At 36.3% G+C, this 17,341-nt stretch overlaps 3 protein-coding genes across 3 annotated transcripts; 2 read left to right on the top strand and 1 right to left on the bottom strand.

The window, feature by feature from the left end:
* Positions 1-541: 541 nt before the first annotated feature.
* Positions 542-4,387, top strand: LOC130412713 (adhesion G protein-coupled receptor E3-like). The gene is made up of 12 exons (XM_056737581.1): positions 542-1,015; positions 1,091-1,122; positions 1,297-1,371; positions 1,713-1,898; positions 2,072-2,191; positions 2,485-2,675; positions 2,760-2,924; positions 3,005-3,211; positions 3,292-3,524; positions 3,640-3,700; positions 3,786-4,049; positions 4,292-4,387. The coding sequence occupies exons 4-12, from the start codon at positions 1,841-1,843 to the stop codon at positions 4,376-4,378; spliced, it is 1,386 nt and encodes a 461-aa protein (XP_056593559.1). The 5' UTR covers positions 542-1,015; positions 1,091-1,122; positions 1,297-1,371; positions 1,713-1,840; the 3' UTR covers positions 4,379-4,387.
* A 4,712-nt stretch (positions 4,388-9,099) lies between these two features.
* On the top strand, positions 9,100-12,802 carry LOC130436066 (adhesion G protein-coupled receptor E3-like). Its single transcript, XM_056766985.1, has 12 exons — positions 9,100-9,123; positions 9,407-9,473; positions 9,555-9,743; positions 9,857-9,976; positions 10,365-10,543; positions 10,628-10,792; positions 10,873-11,079; positions 11,159-11,391; positions 11,566-11,632; positions 11,706-11,797; positions 11,895-12,057; positions 12,160-12,802. Exons 1-12 carry the CDS (start codon positions 9,100-9,102, stop codon positions 12,238-12,240), a joined length of 1,587 nt encoding a protein of 528 aa, XP_056622963.1. The 3' UTR covers positions 12,241-12,802.
* A 554-nt stretch (positions 12,803-13,356) lies between these two features.
* dnajb1b (DnaJ heat shock protein family (Hsp40) member B1b) lies at positions 13,357-16,601 on the bottom strand. The gene is made up of 3 exons (XM_056766042.1): positions 15,720-16,601; positions 14,543-15,126; positions 13,357-14,436 (listed from the first exon to the last, which is right to left on the bottom strand). Exons 1-3 carry the CDS (start codon positions 15,937-15,939, stop codon positions 14,203-14,205), a joined length of 1,038 nt encoding a protein of 345 aa, XP_056622020.1. The 5' UTR covers positions 15,940-16,601; the 3' UTR covers positions 13,357-14,202.
* Between the last annotated feature and the right edge of the window lie 740 nt (positions 16,602-17,341).

Raw genomic sequence — 17,341 nt, 5'->3', positions numbered from 1 at the left:
AAGTATGCTGTGCATTAAACATCATTATGAATATATTAAATAAAGGTCCAGTCTGTCATTTTTTGGTGGATATTTTGACAGAAATGCAACTTAATAAACATAACTAAGTCTTCAGAGGTGTTTAAAGACGTTACGTAATGAAGCTTTATGCTTTTCATTACTTAAGAATGAGTTATTTCTATGAGTTATATCTACATATATATCTTATATGTGTTATATCTACATACGCTACAGGTCCCCTTTCACAGAATTCATCATGTTGTTTCTACAGTAGCCCTAAACAGACAAACTGCTCTACAGAGCATGTTTTGAAACGTAAACGTGACCACAACTTAGTTCTGTGTCAGCCGCTGTAGTTCTTGGAAAGGGAGCAGTGGAGAGAGCCGTTGGTTGCAATTTGCCACCTCACCACTAGATGCTGCTCAATTTTACTGACTGGTCCTTTAACACATCTACATATATATTGTTATGTGTCTCTCTGTTTTTGACATTTGGCTTCATTTTTGTTCTTTGTCATCTGCAGGTGGGAAGTTCACCACCTTAATATCAGGAAAGGTTACTTCAGTTTATGACTGTGTGCTTTATAAAGACACCTACATCTGTACAGGTGCTCAGTACCAGCTGTACTGTAACACAAGTGTACATAACTTTCCGTACTCATTCATTCAGTATCAACATAGTTGCATAGATTCTGGCTGTAACTGTATTGGTAATCTAAGCACATGCACATGCACCAGTAATACATCCTCCTGCTTCTGCAGTAATAATAACAACAGCATCACTATCAGTCCAGCAGTGAGTCCTCGATATTACTGTATTCTCTATAGCAACAACACTTACATCTGCACTGGCGTTCACTACCGCATGTACTGTGATTTAAGCATGCATTATTTTCATCTCGGAAAAAGTCACTATCACTGCTTTGATAATGGCTGTTACTGTCTTGGTGATGAGAACACGTGTAGATGCTCGCCAAGCGTAAACTCCACATGCTTCTGCAGTACAACAACCCCAGGTAAACATATTATTAACTATTTTAATGTGTACATTTTAATTAAAGTCTAAATTTAAACATAGTCTCTTGTTCCAGATGTGAATATCACACTGCCGAGTGAATGCAGGGTAAGCTTTAATCGGTAACACTCCAAATAATGGAGCACTTTTATCTCCTATGTTTCTCCTGCAGTCTGTATTGCCTTTTTCTTTGAAAATATTGTGAATATATTCACTGCTCTGTGTCTTCATATCTAAGTAGAGCGTTTACGTTTTATTTGTGAAACTCAATTGTGATTTTAGAATTGGACGCAAGGATGCTTGACAAACCTTCTTGACCAGATAGAGAACATTACAGTTGAAGAGCTCCATAGAGACGTAAGTCTTTAAGAAAAATAACAACACAATCAATCATTAAGCCGTGCAAATTGGTTGAGATAATTCCAAATTTTCATATAGCCATCATTTCTCTAAGTATTGTGGTCATTCCAGTCCAGTGTTTGTTGCTTTTCTGCAAATGAATGCAAATTGAAACCATATTTTTACGTTTGAAATTTGGTCAAAATATTTTTGTAGTTCACAGAAGGAAACAAAATTATGAATTCAGAAAAACTTAAAACGGTATCTTAATTTTTACCGTGGCTGTAGATGTCATGTATAAGTTAGCACAGAAGGCATTCATTATTTGTTCTGTTGTGTTGTTATAATTCATTCCTTAGATCGTCTCCAATATTTTCAACCTGGTCTTTAATACTTCATTGGGATTTTAAACTCATTCTCTGATGATCAAAATAAATTGGTGTCAAATGGAAACCAGGTGTTAAAAGCCTGTGAAAAACTTGTTTCCATGTTGGTGAAGGAAACAGGGACCTGTGACCGTGACAGTTTTATTCTTGAGTCTGTAGGTAAGAGAAACACAATTTAAGAATAATGTTGCCTTAGGTAATTAGGTTGAAAGAACTTATGAGATATTACGTTTTAGGTAACTAATATACTAACAAATATATTACCTAATTTACATTTTAAGTTCAAACAAGTTAAAATTGAACCAAATGACATGAAATCGGTTTTAAATCAGAGGCACAAGTCTTCATGGTTGGACCACAGGTCACATTAAATAAAATCCCTCGGCTCGACACAACTAATGCATCTGTGGACATTGATCTCATTGGGATTGCCAAGAACAACTCTAATACAAGTATGTACAAAATATTGATGTAATTGATACATTTGATACATTGTCTGAAAGCAGATGTGTTCATGTTAACAGCTCTCATGATTTTAGGTAAATAAGCTTAAAAGTCATAAGTATAATTATTTATAACACACGTTTGATAACTTTTTTGTGACAATGGCATTGATGAATGTTTAGACCCTTTCAGCATTTTGCATCACATTTATGTATCGCACATTAAAATGTGCATGAACAAGGCAGTCAAGTAGTTTGCAACCAATGAAAGGGAATTGTCCTCCTGTGTCTTTGTTACGCAGGATCAGGATCAGCTGCTGTGGCGTTTATGAGCTTGAATTCAATGGAGAATCTACTGAAGGCAGAATTCTTCAACACATCAGATAACACATCAGTTAAAACCATGATGTCCACTGTCATCTCAGCTACTCTTCCAAAAACCACCAACAAACAGCTCACAAAACCAGTCAACTTCACCCTCAAACACATCAGAGTCAGTTCTTCTCTTTTTCTTTCTTTGTTTTCATCACAACTAATGACTAATGAAAACACATGAATATTTTCTCTTCATGTGAAGGAGTTTGTGTCTGGAGGGAATATGTCGTGTGTGTACTGGAACATCACTGAGTGGATTGTAGATGGTTGTTCTGTTTTAGACACAAACAGCAGCTACACTGTGTGTTCATGTGTTCATCTGTCAACATTCGCTCTCATCATGCAAACCAGCAGCACAGCACCAGAGGTACAAGAGACATTTATACCATCTGATAATACAAAGATGATGAATGAAGTGGGAATTTTGATTTAATGTTTTTTTCTCAGGATGATCATCTGATGAAAGTGTTGAATTTAGTGGCTGTGTCGGTGGGTCTGGTGTTTAATAGTTTGGCTCTGTTGACTTTTGGTTTCTGTCGATGGAAACCTGGAGTGAACAATGTGGCTCGAATCAACCTCTGCATCAGTCTGCTGTCGGCTCATCTTCTGTTCTTACTCACACAACAATTCCTTACACACATCAAACCTGACCAGGTGACAATTATTACATCAGATCATATTTATATTTTCAATACTTTTAAATGAATGATTTAATATTGTCTCTCTCTCTTCAGATGTTGTGTAATGTGCTGTCAAGATTTCTTCACTTTCTCTTTCTCTCCTGCTTCGTGTGGATGTTCATTGAAGCTGTGCTGCTCTACATCTGTGTGAAGAACCTATCACAGATCAGCTCCAGACAGAGGACGGTGCTTAGCAGCAGATTCTTGATTGTGATTGGATATGTGATTGCTCTGGTTATAGTGGGCGTGTCTGTTGGATTGTTTCCTGAAGGCTATGACAGTGACAAGTATGTTTATTATTCAGATTAGAAAAATCTGAATTATTTCATGAAAAAATATATACATACATATATTTATTTACCTAAAACCTAAAAATCAATTCAGAGTTTTTCCTGTTAACAGATGCTGGATTAAACTGAATTTAATCTGGAGTTTTCTGGGACCTGTTTGCGTCATTCTCGCAGTATGATTTAGATGCAAATAAATTTTTAGATGAATTTCCAAACAATGGAAAGAAAAGTGTTAATTTCTTCACTGTTTTCCTGCAGATAAATACGATTTTCTTCATCAGTATCATCATCAGTCTGAACTCAACTCTCTCAAAGCTGAACGCTGAAGTTTCACGGATGAAACAGATTTTTTTCTGCAGGAGGATGTTTTTTAAAACACTGGCTCAGTTTGTTGTTCTTGGTTGTCCCTGGATTCTGGGATTCTTCACTGAGAGCAGTAAAGTTGTGAAGATTCTCTTCCTGATCCTGAACTCACAGCAGGGAACCTTCATCTTCCTGATCTACTGTCTCCTCAATAATGAGGTGAGTCGTCACAGAGTCCTCTATATCAATCTTTTGAGATTAACTGATACACTTTAATTCTCGCTTGGCTGTGAATCTATTGAATCAATCCTTTGTACAATCTTCATTTTAAAGTTGACACCAGCTGCATATCAAACACTGCGTCTTAACATCTCTTCAACCGTCTCATCTGTTTCAGCAGAAGCTTCTTAAATGTAAAAGTTAGACACATAATTCATTCTGCTCTTGTCATTCTTGTTCAGGTCAGACAGCAGTATGTGAAGTGGATGAGAGCTCTGTTCCCCGGACTCGAACTCAAAACCATCAAAGACGCCCCCAAAAAACACTGAGGACCTGAAGTTTCACTTTTAATAGTTATTACAGTAAAATACTACAGAAGAATCATTTATTTTATATTATACATGCCATTTCTGTATAAGTCTTACTTCAGAGGTGTCTGAATGTGTTTTTATCATCTCTAGTACAAGGAAACTCTTTATTTGGTGGGGGGTAATGTTTTATATTTAGAAACACTTGTTTTTATATTTACAAATATTCTTGTTTGTCTGGAAGAAAACAGTGGCATTTCACTATTTCATGTTTCCTTATTACGCTGATGTTCAGTTCATTATGACACAATAGAAGAGTGAAATCTATTGAATATGTTAAACAGCCTCTTTTACTCTTTAACACTTCCTCATCTCTGTGAATACAACAAACATCAACATCAGCTTTGATTTGACAACACAAACATCCTTCATTCACATCTGTGTAAATAATTCATTGAATTCTACATTTATCAAGTGGTTTGGAGACACTGATTTGTTTATTTAAATGGTTGTATTGTTTTATTAGACATATAAACATCTGATTTAATGAGAATTATGTGAGATGTTTGTCCTGAAAGGAAAATGTGCATGAATTTAAAATACCGTAATGTTTATTTTCTCTTTATTCTTTATTTGAGAATCACAAAATAAATAACAAATCTGAATAAAGCCACATTTTCATGTTTTTTAATTTTGTAAAATGACAGAAGTGGTCAAAAGTAAAAAAAGAACTGAATGTTTTTTAATGAACATGAACAGAGAGAAATAGTGAAGATCACAGACGTTACAATTTCCTCTTTAAACTGATGGTCAGATAACTGCTCTTTACATACTTGTGTTTGCATTCAGTCGTGTCAGATGAAGATCAACATATGTACTGTAACTCACATCAGGTAAAATAACTTTACATTAATAATCGACATTCTGTCTAGGTGCTTTCAGTCATAGCTGTTTATGATATTTGTCTAAGACATTATTTTCGCACATGTTATGTTGTAGAAATGTGTTTTTAAGGTCTGTGTTTTATGAGTGACAATGTTATTTTAATTTATAATGCTATAGCACAGTTTCGATAGATTCGATAGGTCACTAAAAGACTATAAGGAATATTTGCTACTGTTTTACGTAATCCATAATAGCAAGATCTTTTTACCATGTGTGTGTTTGGATTTGTCCATGTGTGTTTTCTCTTCAAAGAGGAAACAGAACCTGAATGTATATTTCCCTGTCTGTCTGATAAACAGATAAACACACAAATATTTACTCCGTTCACTCAGTTTATGATCACGTTGGTCTCGGGTGTAGAACACCATATGTCAACTCAGGTAAGATTTTGATTCTCCCAAATATAGAATTAATGATGATCAACCATCAGCATTTATACTGAATTTTTGTGTATTAGGATGAGATTTTGTGTTGTTTCAGGGAAACGTAGTTCATGTTCTCAACAATCTATTGGACTAAAGGTTGTGACATGAACGAGTGGATAAAACAGTATTGTAGAAAACATGAAGCATTGATGCACTGTTAAAACAGCAAATGTATTGATTAAAGCAGTTTCAATGGTGTCTAAATCTTTTTGACACAATTAAGTCAATTTAAACAATTTATTATCATAAGTAATATTTCCCTCCCTTTTTATTTTTATTTTTGAGTCACTCTTAATGTTTGTGACATTGTGTTGCTCTGGATTAAAGCCCAAAGACTCATTTTCATGCTTAAAGTGTGATCAATAAGACTGAAACTTACTACACTTTTTACTTGTTTTAAAGTAATTGAACCCCTGATTTGGATCTACACACTGATCTGTCTAAAAATGTCATCCTTCCATCTCAAGAGTAAGTTTGTTTTGTCACGATTTGCAGTTTGTAATATCATAAAAATATTATTATCAATGAATAATTTTTTATAGTTGGAAATATTACAATTTTATTCTATTCTGCCTCATAGAAAGGCAGTGAGTAAATAACTGTATCCTTAACTTTAATCCTCAAATCCTCAAATTTTTGTTAGTAAGTGGTTTCGTATTTAAAATTGCGATACAAAGTATTAGTTATAAAAGTTATATGAAAAATAAATTGTTAATGAATAATATTGTTAACAATTGTATGTATGTCTTTTTCTTTTTAGGTGTTAATAAAATAAAACTAGTAATAATAATAAAACTGTTTACAGTCATCTCTGTTTTGCCAGGTAAGTGTTAACCAGATGCACTGTAAATGTAATGTACAGGAACCAGGCAGAGAGGAAATCCAAATGCAGTATTAAATGTAATGACATAAACCAAGACAAAAACAAACCAAAGTAATCCAATAATAGAACAGGAACATAAAAACAAAGACCGACAACAAATAAAGGAAACACTAGGACTTAAATACACTGACATAACAAGGAAGGAAGAAACAAATGGGGACACTAATTAACACAAAAAACTACAAAATACTACAAACATTGTACGCAAACATAGGAAGTCAACTAAAAGTCCAAAATAACAGGGGAACACAGACCAGATCATAACAGTAAAACACAATTACAGACTTTGTGTTCTTAACAAAACTTACAGCATCATAAAATATTCAGGCATTTCATTTTATCATTTATATTATATTCATATAATTATATTTATGTTTGTACAATTACAAAGTTATTTATGGATTATAATTAAGTATGATAAATAACTTAGTGATTCAAAAAACAAAACATCTTACTGTTGCATGTATTCAAAAAAATCCAGAATATGGTGATTTTTCTTTTGTGACATCTATGGATCATTTAAAGATGTTTGCTTTCATGATGTTTTGCAGACTTTGATGAACTGTTGTATTATATAAAACACATTTTTAACAGTGTCTAAAGACACGAGTTCATCTTAAGTGAGTTAAATCTCTACAGTTTTAGTTAAACTGTTGTGCAAGTGTGATAGATTTTACAATGTCTTGTCTGATATATTGACATGGAGAAGCATTCTGGTGCACATGAAGGTTTTGAACCCAGGAAGTATAAAAACAAAAAGAATTCTATCAACATTATTTTCGTGATCTCTATATATAACAAATATACATACACTATACCAGATGCATTTGCACATGAGTATGAAATTACTGAGACACGGTTTTGTCAACGAAAACTGAGCTTTTCATTAAGCTTTAGTGATAGAAGTCTACATCTCATGTGAGTTTAAACCACATGTACTTTAAATTTTTCAAATGGAAGATTGTACGATAATCAAAAGCTTCTTTAATTGCTACAAGTTATAACAATAATAACATATCACTCATATCCCATTCGAGTCAAAGCCTGTCCAGACAATTATTATGTCTATGAGTTTGTTAGACCAACTATATGTAACAGTACATACTGTGCAGGTAATTCTTGTATTTTTGTGTGATTCTCACACCTTCTATTTGTGATGTGTGTTCATTAACTGCATTTCATCAAAAACCTTTCAGATGTGAACAGCATCAACCAAACCTTCACAACTGTCTCACCTGTGATCACCACAACAGGTAATGAAATGTGTTGTGTTGTCTGTTGTGTTATATTGAGGATTAATGTACACAATGTTACCGCTCATGATGTTGTTCTTTCATAGCTCAAGAGATTTGATGGAGATCTCATTTGTGTTTAATTTAAATATTGACTTTGTCTGAGATGTTTCTCCTAAAAATTCTTTAGGAAAAATAAGAGACAATTTCTCAAATACGATCAAACACTGACAGTCACACAGTTTTAGATGAACATCAAGTGTAAATAACAGATGAACACATTAAATCAGTCAAGATCTCACCAGAGAAGAATAAAACACAAACAACATCATCTTATCACAACAAACAATCACTATAGTCTTTTTATTTCTGTCATACGTGTACAAAAGCACTTATCAATTTGAAGTCGCCATTATTGGGGTCCATTAGTTTTGTTCTTGGGGATTTATGTTATTTTACCATTTAAATAATTAAGATAAAAAACAATATATTGTTGTTGCTTTTTCCTGCTCTTCTCGAATATGTTAATGGTGTTTGTGTTGTTGTTGAATTATTCTCGGGTGAGATCTAAAGAAGTATGTTTCTATTGTTATGCCATTTTTAATTCCACTTGATTTTAGTAAATTTATTTATGACATTTAACATTGAAGAAGGGGGGCACGGTTGCTTAGTGGTTAGCAAGTTCGCCTCACACCTCCAGAGTTGGGGGTTCGATTCCCGCTTCCGACTTGTATGTGTGTGGAGTTTGCATGTTATCCCCGTGCCTCGGGGGTTTCCTCCGGGTACTCCGGTTTCCTCCCCTGGTCCAAAGACATGCATGGTAGGTTGATTGGCATCTCTGGAAAAATTGTCCGTAGGGTGTGAGTGCGTGAGTGAATGAGTTAGTGTGTGTGCCCTGCGATGTATTGGCACTCCATCCAGGGTGTATCCTGCCTTGATGCCTCATGACTCCTGAGGTAGGCGCAGGCTCCCCGTGACCCGAGCTAGTTCGGATAAGTGGTAGAAAATGGAATGGAACATTGAACAAATGGTGCGAAAGCTAAAGTTTTAATTAATTTCTACTGAACGTTTTGAGAACATTCCCTGGTAGCTGGAATACTGCTGAATTTTTCATCAAATTGTACAGAATCCAGATTATTATCTACATTCATCGACATTTAGCAAACTTGTCTCTGAAATTAAAAGCTTTTATGGTTTTAATTTCACACATGTGGCCGTAATTGATTAATATGTTCATAAATAGATTCAGGTGTAAATATGACACAGCTGTCAAACTGCTCGGTAAGTTGACCAAATTTTCTACAGCAACTAGATTCTATCAATTTAAATTCAGCACATTTCATTGATGTAGTTTATGTCTGTATATTTTGTGTAATGTTCATTGATTTCTCTCTCTTTATGAAAGCAACAACAATAAACTTTGTATTGCTTTCGATTGTGAGAAACAAAACAAAATAATTAACTCAACACAATACTGTCTCCAAACATGAGTGTCATAACCAACACAGATACTGAGGACCATCATAACTAAAATACTGAATATGCTGTTATTTTTTTTCCACAGGAGACCTCATGCATACAGAATCTCCTCAACCAGATAGAGAATATTACAGTTCTCCCTTTAGCTGTAAGTCCATCAAGTTGACATGGAAAAAAATATAATAATCAAATGTTGAGAAATGTTTTAAAACTACTACCGTTTCTCTTTCTTTATGATGTGAAAAATCTTTTGGATCTGGCGATTAATACTTCAGAGAAGATTTCCATCTCATCATCAAGTGACCCAAATAAACTAAAGTCAGAAGGAAACCAGGTGTTAAAAGCCAGCGAGAAGCTCGTCTCCATGTTGGTGAAGCCGACAAACACTTATGACAATGTCAGTTTCACTCGTGACTCTGTAAGTAAGAGACAGAACTATGACCTCAACTATAAAAAATATAACTGAAGTCATGTGCTTCAGAAAATGTGAGAAATACGTATTGATGTTGTGAATAACATTATTTTTTTAAATCAGAGGCACAAGTCTTCATGGTTGGACCACAGGTCACATTAAATGAAATTCCTCGGCTCAACACAACAAATGCATCTGTGGACATTGATCTCATTGGGATTGTCAAGAATAACAATGAAACAGGTCTGTGTATATATATATAGACATGATAGAAAGAACTTAAAGACAACAGTATGTGAACAGGGTTTCACTTCATAAGCAAGAACAAAAAAGAAATGGAAATTACAAATGAAACTGCTGATTTATTTTTTGTTGTTACAGGTTTATAAAAAAATAGCACCATCACCTAAGCACAACAGCATTACTTTTAGTTAATTATAACACATTCTGAAATCCACCTCCATAGTCTGTATTACAGCTAAAGGGTGCTGATTTATTATGAAAAAATATATATTTTAGTTCCCATGAGTGTAAACTCTCATGCGTGAGGAGGGGTCACCCTAAACCAAATGTTTATGATAATACTATTGAATTTTCTTTCTGTGTCTTTGTTACGTAGGATCAGGATCAGCTGCTGTGGCGTTCATGAGCTACACCACAATGGAGAATCTACTGAAGGCAGAATTCTTCAACACATCAGATATCACATCAGTTAAAACCATGATGTCCACTGTCATCTCAGCTACTCTTCCAAAAACCACCAACAAACAGCTCACAAAACCAGTCAACTTCACCCTCAAACACATCAGAGTCAGTTCTTCTCTTTTTCTTTCTTTGTTTTCATCACAACTAATGACTAATGAAAACACATGAATATTTTCTCTTCATGTGAAGGAGTTTGTGTCTGGAGGGAATATGTCGTGTGTGTACTTGAACATCACTGAGTGGATTGTAGATGGTTGTTCTGTTTTAGACACAAACAGCAGCTACACTGTGTGTTCATGTGTTCATCTGTCAACATTCGCTCTCATCATGCAAACCAGCAGCACAGCAACAGAGGTACACGTGACATTTATATCATCTGATAATACAAAGATGATGAATGAAGTGGGAATTCTGATTTAATGTTTTTTTATCAGGCTGATCCACTGATGGACGTGTTGAATTTAGTGGCTGTGTCGGTGGGTCTGGTGTTTAATAGTTTGGCTCTGTTGACTTTTGCTTTCTGTCGATGGAAACCTGGAGTGAACAATGTGGCTCGAATCAACCTCTGCATCAGTCTGCTGTCGGCTCATCTTCTGTTCTTACTGACACAACACTTCCTCAAACTCATCAAACCTGACCAGGTGACAATTATTACATCAGATCATATTTATATTTAATACTTTTTATTTAAATGATTTAATATTGTCTCTCTCTCTTCAGATGTTGTGTAATGTGCTGTCAAGATTTCTTCACTTTCTCTTTCTCTCCTGCTTTGTGTGGATGTTCATTGAAGCTGTGCTGCTCTACATCTGTGTGAAGAACCTATCACAGATCAGCTCCAGACAGAGGGCGGTGCTTAGCAACAGATTCTTAATTGTGATTGGATATGTGATTGCTCTGGTTACAGTGGGCGTGTCTGTTGGATTGGTTCCTGAAGGCTATGGCAGTGACAAGTACGTTTTAAATTCTATTTGTTATTTGTTCACATATCTGTAACAAAGTTTCCAATCAAAATACACGACTGACATCACAATATCTGTCAAACTTTACATTTTCTTCAGTACTATTACAGCAGTGAACACCAAGAATAGTATTGAATATTTCATTTTGTGTTTTCCTGTAAACAGATGCTGGATTGAAGTGCACAAAAGCTTCATCTGGAGTTTTCTGGGACCTGTTTGTGTCATTCTTGCGGTACGTTTAAATTTCAGATCATTACGTTTTAATCAAAGGAAAATAAAGTGTTAATCTCTGCTTTTTTCTTCAGATAAACACGATTCTCTTCATCAGAATCATCATCAGTCTGAACTCAACTCTCACAAAGCTGAACGCTGAAGTTTCACGGATGAAACAAACCAAGTAAGAAACATTATGTTTGAAACACTTTAAAGAGAGAAACACATGAACACATGGACAAACGAACACATGTGCATTATTTTTCTTTCTCTCTCTTCAGGATTATGGTTTTTAAAACACTGGCTCAGTTTGTGGTTCTTGGTTGTCCCTGGATTCTGGGTTTCTTCACTGAAGACAATAAGATGATGGAGATTCTCTTCCTGATCCTAAACTCACAGCAAGGAACCTTCATCTTCCTGATCTACTGTCTCCTCAATAATGAGGTGAAACATCACAGATTCATTCTGACATCATAGATTCAACATGAACTTTATTTAAGAGGATATGAACATTTTTGCATTTGCTTTTCTCATCTTCTTGTTCAGGTCAGACAACAGTATGTGAAGGGGTTAAAAGCTTTCTTCCCCGGACTCAAAACCATAAAAAGTGCTCTCCAAAGAAAATGAGGACTAGACTGAATAGATGACTGGTACAAACCACAAAAGTAGGGTGACCATTCATGCCATTGTAGTTTCATTCTCAAATTAAAAAAACAAGCCGCTCCTTTTGACCTTTTCTAAAATACTTAACCTCGAAGACGTATACGGTGGACAAATGCAGGCTCAGAGGACGCACCTGAAATTGGCATGTATGGTCCCCCTACTCCGCAGCAAAATCAATGCTTTTAAATGTACATGGCAAAAATTCTTCATTCTGTGAAAAACGTCTTTTTGCAGCTTTCAATACTTGTGGTACAATCTGGGTGATGGTATTTCAAGAACGTATGCTTTTGACTTTGATTGCCTCTTTTATCCTTCAATTAATATTTAGTGAGATGTTCAATACAGTTTATGGAAATGCTAAACATGAGGTATGTGTAGTGGTACAATGACCGATAAAATAGAATTGAAAAATTTAACTTGAATAATTATATCTTAATTTAATCCCTCGATATAAGACCATCAAAACCTAAAAAACAAATGGTATTAGAGAAATTCCAGCATTATGGACGTGACATAAAAATGCTGAGAGATTATGATAATGATACGATTATTTTGAACCATCTGTTTATATTTTTCCCAACCCTTGTTGATAGAATCTAAACATCAAAAAATGTTCGTTTTTGAAAAATAATCTATTTAAAAAAAAGGGAAATAAACATGCAAATTGTGACAAAAATGGATGCGTTTTTGGGAGACGATAAACTTAGTAGGATTTCTATAAAATAAAATGCACAATCCTGAAGCAATAATAGCCAATGAATGGAGAAGGGACGCCTCTTTAAAATAAAGTAACTATTTTATGTTTTATAATGTTCACGTGTCGATTTATGAGGAATATATGGATGTGACAATCCTGAAAATGCCACTTACCTGACTATGAAAAAATCATGAACTTAAAAACAAATGCTTTACAGATTGGAAGAGAGATCTTACACGGGTATATGAACCACCAAATGTTAAAATCTAGGCCACAGTAAAAACAAATTGTGGTAAGGTTGACATTTTCACGGAAGTGCCCATTACCCAATTCCATATTTTAAGTACATACTGTAGTGTTACAAAAGTAAACAATCCGTCTCATTGAGTGTGAATGGGTTTATATGTTTTATTTATTAAACCTTACTACCATCTAGTGGCCGTAAGAAATAAATGTTGCTTTCTGAACAAAATAATACACTGGTTAAATACAAACAAGACTCCCTAAACATTGTTAAATCTGCAACAGCTTAAATATCCTGCAAACTGTTCAAAAATGATATCTTATCAGGCTTTTCAATATTAATAGACTCTTAGAAACTTTAAAGAAATAATCTACATATACCACACAACAGCCATTTAACTCTTTCAAACAAAACGAAGCATGGTATTAATAGTTGCAATATTTTATTTAAAAAGATCTCATTCTCACTAGTGCAAATGACCTCCTGCTTTTGAGACTCTGTGCGCACGGCGTCTGAACGAGGTGCTGATTCACATGTGAATCAAGAGAGACTCAGATCAAGAAGAATCCAAGCAGTACATGCACCCAGCGCCACTTAAAATAAACAAACACTATCGATCAGTGACCACTATTCAGTATTTATAAACCACTTTAAATGAAACCAAACTGTTCCATTGGAACTTTCTTTAAAGTAAAATCAGTAAAAATAACAAAGAAAAGTTGCTCTGTAAACTCAGTTGAATAGTGTTCAAAAAACACCAGCCCACAGAAGGAATGCAAAGACCAGACTTCCTGTCAGTCCAGACACATAAGAAACATAGGTTCAAAATGTTCATTACACACATAGAGAAAAATATCCACCCTCATCCGGCTGTATTGTTCAGATAGTTTCTCGTTGGCAGTATGTAACAAAATAATCATGTCAGCAGCTCAGGGCTCAGAATAGCAACAAAAAGAATTTCAAGTGGTATTGTTGTACACGGAGCTCAGGACTCTGGCAACACTGCTGTGATAGTGTCCTTGGCACTCTGACTCAGCCTTTCAGGGAACTTAATCTCATATTCCACAATCAAATCTCCACGGCGAGCAGGGGATTTTGGAAGGGGAAGACCCTCCCCAGTGACACGCTGTTTCATCCCAGGAAAAACAATGTCCTTAGGTGTTATGGGGACCTTGCGACCATCAAACGTTTGAACTTCAACAGTGCAGCCACACAGAGCCTAGTGAAGAATAGCAGAGAAAACGTGAAATTAATAAAATGTGGGACAGAAGTATGATAAAGAAACGGTATGTGCTTAAAATGTATCTTTTAAAACGGCGTCTTACCTGTTTAAGTGTAATTTTTTTGGGATAAATGATGTCTGATCCATCTCGTCTGTACACTGGATGTGGTTTATCCTTCACCACAAAAATAACATCTGCAGGTATATTTGTTGGCGTCTCATCACCTTCTTTCGGGAAAGTAACCTTGGTTCCTTCCTTCCAGCCTTTCTTGACTTCGACCGTGAGAACCTTCTCCTCGGTGCGAGTCGTCCTTCCGTCCGGGTTCAGGCGCTTGCGTGAGATCTTCATCTTCTTTGTGCACCCATTGAAGACCTCCTCAAGACTGACCCTCAGATCGTGGATCACGGGAGGGTCCTGCCTTTTCTCCATCCTCCCGCCGTGGCCACGCTTGTTAAAGGACCGAGGAAAACCACCCATGCCACCCATCCCGAAACTAGCGAAAGGGTCGTCTGTGTCCATTTCCTCATCCATGCCACCATTGCCACCGAAGAACTGCTGGTAAGGGTTTCGCCCTCCGAAAAATTCTGCGAAAATTTCGTGAGGATCGCCTTGGAATGTGTAGTTGAAATTTCCTCCTCCAACACCCCCGCCGCCACCTCCACCTCCTGGAATGCCTCCCTTGAGTCCTGTACATAAACAGAGAGAGTTGCGCATATTTTACATTTGAGGTCTTCTTGCAATTTGTTGGGGTGAATGAGACATTCACAAAAAAAAAACCACTGAAACTGTTATTTGCTCTTATTTAGCTCTTTTAACTAAAGACTTCCAATAAAAATAATTTTAGTAACTAGAAACGCTTGAGAATGTTATATTTGCTTTGTTCAAACGTTCAAGTGTGTTTTCTATCTAAAAACAGTAAATACACAAACATTTGTGTTTGAGTGGTCCCGTAGACAGCCCGCCCCTTTCTACCACGTGACTTTCGAATCTTCCAGCAGACGCGCTACGGTTCTAGAACGCTCAGTCGGGTCAGCCAATCAGCGCGCAGCAACAGACATTTTATTTACTAAAAGTAAACTCAAGTAATAATATTCCGATTATTGAACAATGTAAAACGTTATTCTTTCACGTTACGACATTATTTATATACACACGGTAGCTAACGATGTTTAAAAATAATATCACATCATAAAGTGGCCTAGATAACTCAGATCATCCAAAAAAACACACAACAGTCTAACAGCAGTACACACAAGCACACAAAGTTGACTTCACTGACCTTCTTCGCCATATTTGTCATAGACGTCCTTCTTTTTCGGGTCACTCAACACGTCGTACGCCTCCGCGATCTCCTTGAACTTTTCCTCGGCGCCGGGCGACTTGTTTTTATCCGGATGGTATTTGAGCGCCTGTTTGCGATACGCTTTCTTGATCTCGTCCTCGGACGCACCCTTCTGAATCCCCAAAACGCTGTAATAATCCTTTCCCATTTTCCCCATTTAGACTCGATTGTTTTAGCACAAATGCCTCAATTTAAAACAACAACACGAGAATGTATAGTCCTTGCGTTCGTCGCGTAGAGCTCGGTTCACCTAAAACTGAAATAAATCGCTAAAAAAGCTTTCCAGTAGTCCCTTCTCCCAGAGGTCCTGCGCCGTCTGTGTTCGTCTCTGATCTGGCTGGCGGAGCTGCCGCACTATTTGAAGTCGTGACGAAACTTCGCGAAACTTCTCCAAGGCTCTGAGTGTTTCCCCCACCCAAACCACGTGGACGTGCTGCGCCGCGGTTCATTGATTAAACTGAAACACAAAAATGAGATTTTCTTCTTAGAAACGATACAATAAATAAATAACACTAAACAAAATGTGTCTGTGTGATATCACAACTACAACATTATGCGTTTAGTAGGGCGACTACATGATCCCTTTACTCGGACCGAGTGACCTACAAAGTACAAAGTTGCATTCGTATATTGTATATTCGTGTTCATATTTCGACGTTTCAGTCAAATTTATAAGTAAATGATATAATTAGTTATTTTATTCGTAACTTTTTCAATACAATTAACGTTAACGGATGTCATTGGGCGGAAAGAACATCTCGATTTCGTTCAGTTTTCATTAAAATTGCGCTTTTGATGTTATCGTACCCGCGATGCGGTCAAACCTGTATTTTGCCTTAAAGTAAAACAATAAACAGCAGGAGCACGTGTTCCGCCTAACCTCACCACCAGGAGGCGCACCCTCGTGGTATTTGTTTAACACTAGACGGGCCCTGATTGGGTATTTGCAGCTACGGCCGGAAGTGGGGCATAATCTCGCCCTATAGTTACGATAAATTACGCAAACCCCCAACCTAACCTTACAATAATAAAAAAGTACGAATTCTAAGTAATATAAAACTAAATATTAATCAACAATTTTCAGCGTGACAAAAATGACGCGGTAGTGAAGTGCGCATGCCCAGTGGAGGTAGCCGTATCGCTTCTAGTCAAAACGACCTGATTGGTTGTGGGCTAGAAGACCGAGCGCGCGTTTCCGCATTTGCTGGAAAAACACCTCGCGCTCTCTGCCCATTGGTTCTGCGACATCTTCCGTTTTCAGTGATTGGACCTCGTGCTTGTCTGTCATCTTGTTTGGATAAGGAATTTAAACTGCAAAAATGAAGCATTACGAGGTAAGGCGTTATATCTGATTGTTTTAGAGATACCAGAAAACTTTAGGTTTGGTGACACGATGTAATGACGGCATAACGGCCATGATATGATTAAACTGCGTGAGCAATGAATGATTTTCATGCATTTGATAGATATAAGGGGGTTAGGGATTAGGCAACACGCCGCTGTCATCCTAAACGTGACAAGTGCGTCGGCCTAGTCCGGTGAATGGGTCAGTTTTTCAA

The sequence above is a fragment of the Triplophysa dalaica genome, chromosome 2 (assembly GCF_015846415.1).
Source record: "Triplophysa dalaica isolate WHDGS20190420 chromosome 2, ASM1584641v1, whole genome shotgun sequence".
Lineage (NCBI taxonomy): Eukaryota > Metazoa > Chordata > Actinopteri > Cypriniformes > Nemacheilidae > Triplophysa > Triplophysa dalaica.
Note: the sequence above shows the minus strand (reverse complement) of the source record. Positions and strands in the feature narration are given on the sequence as shown.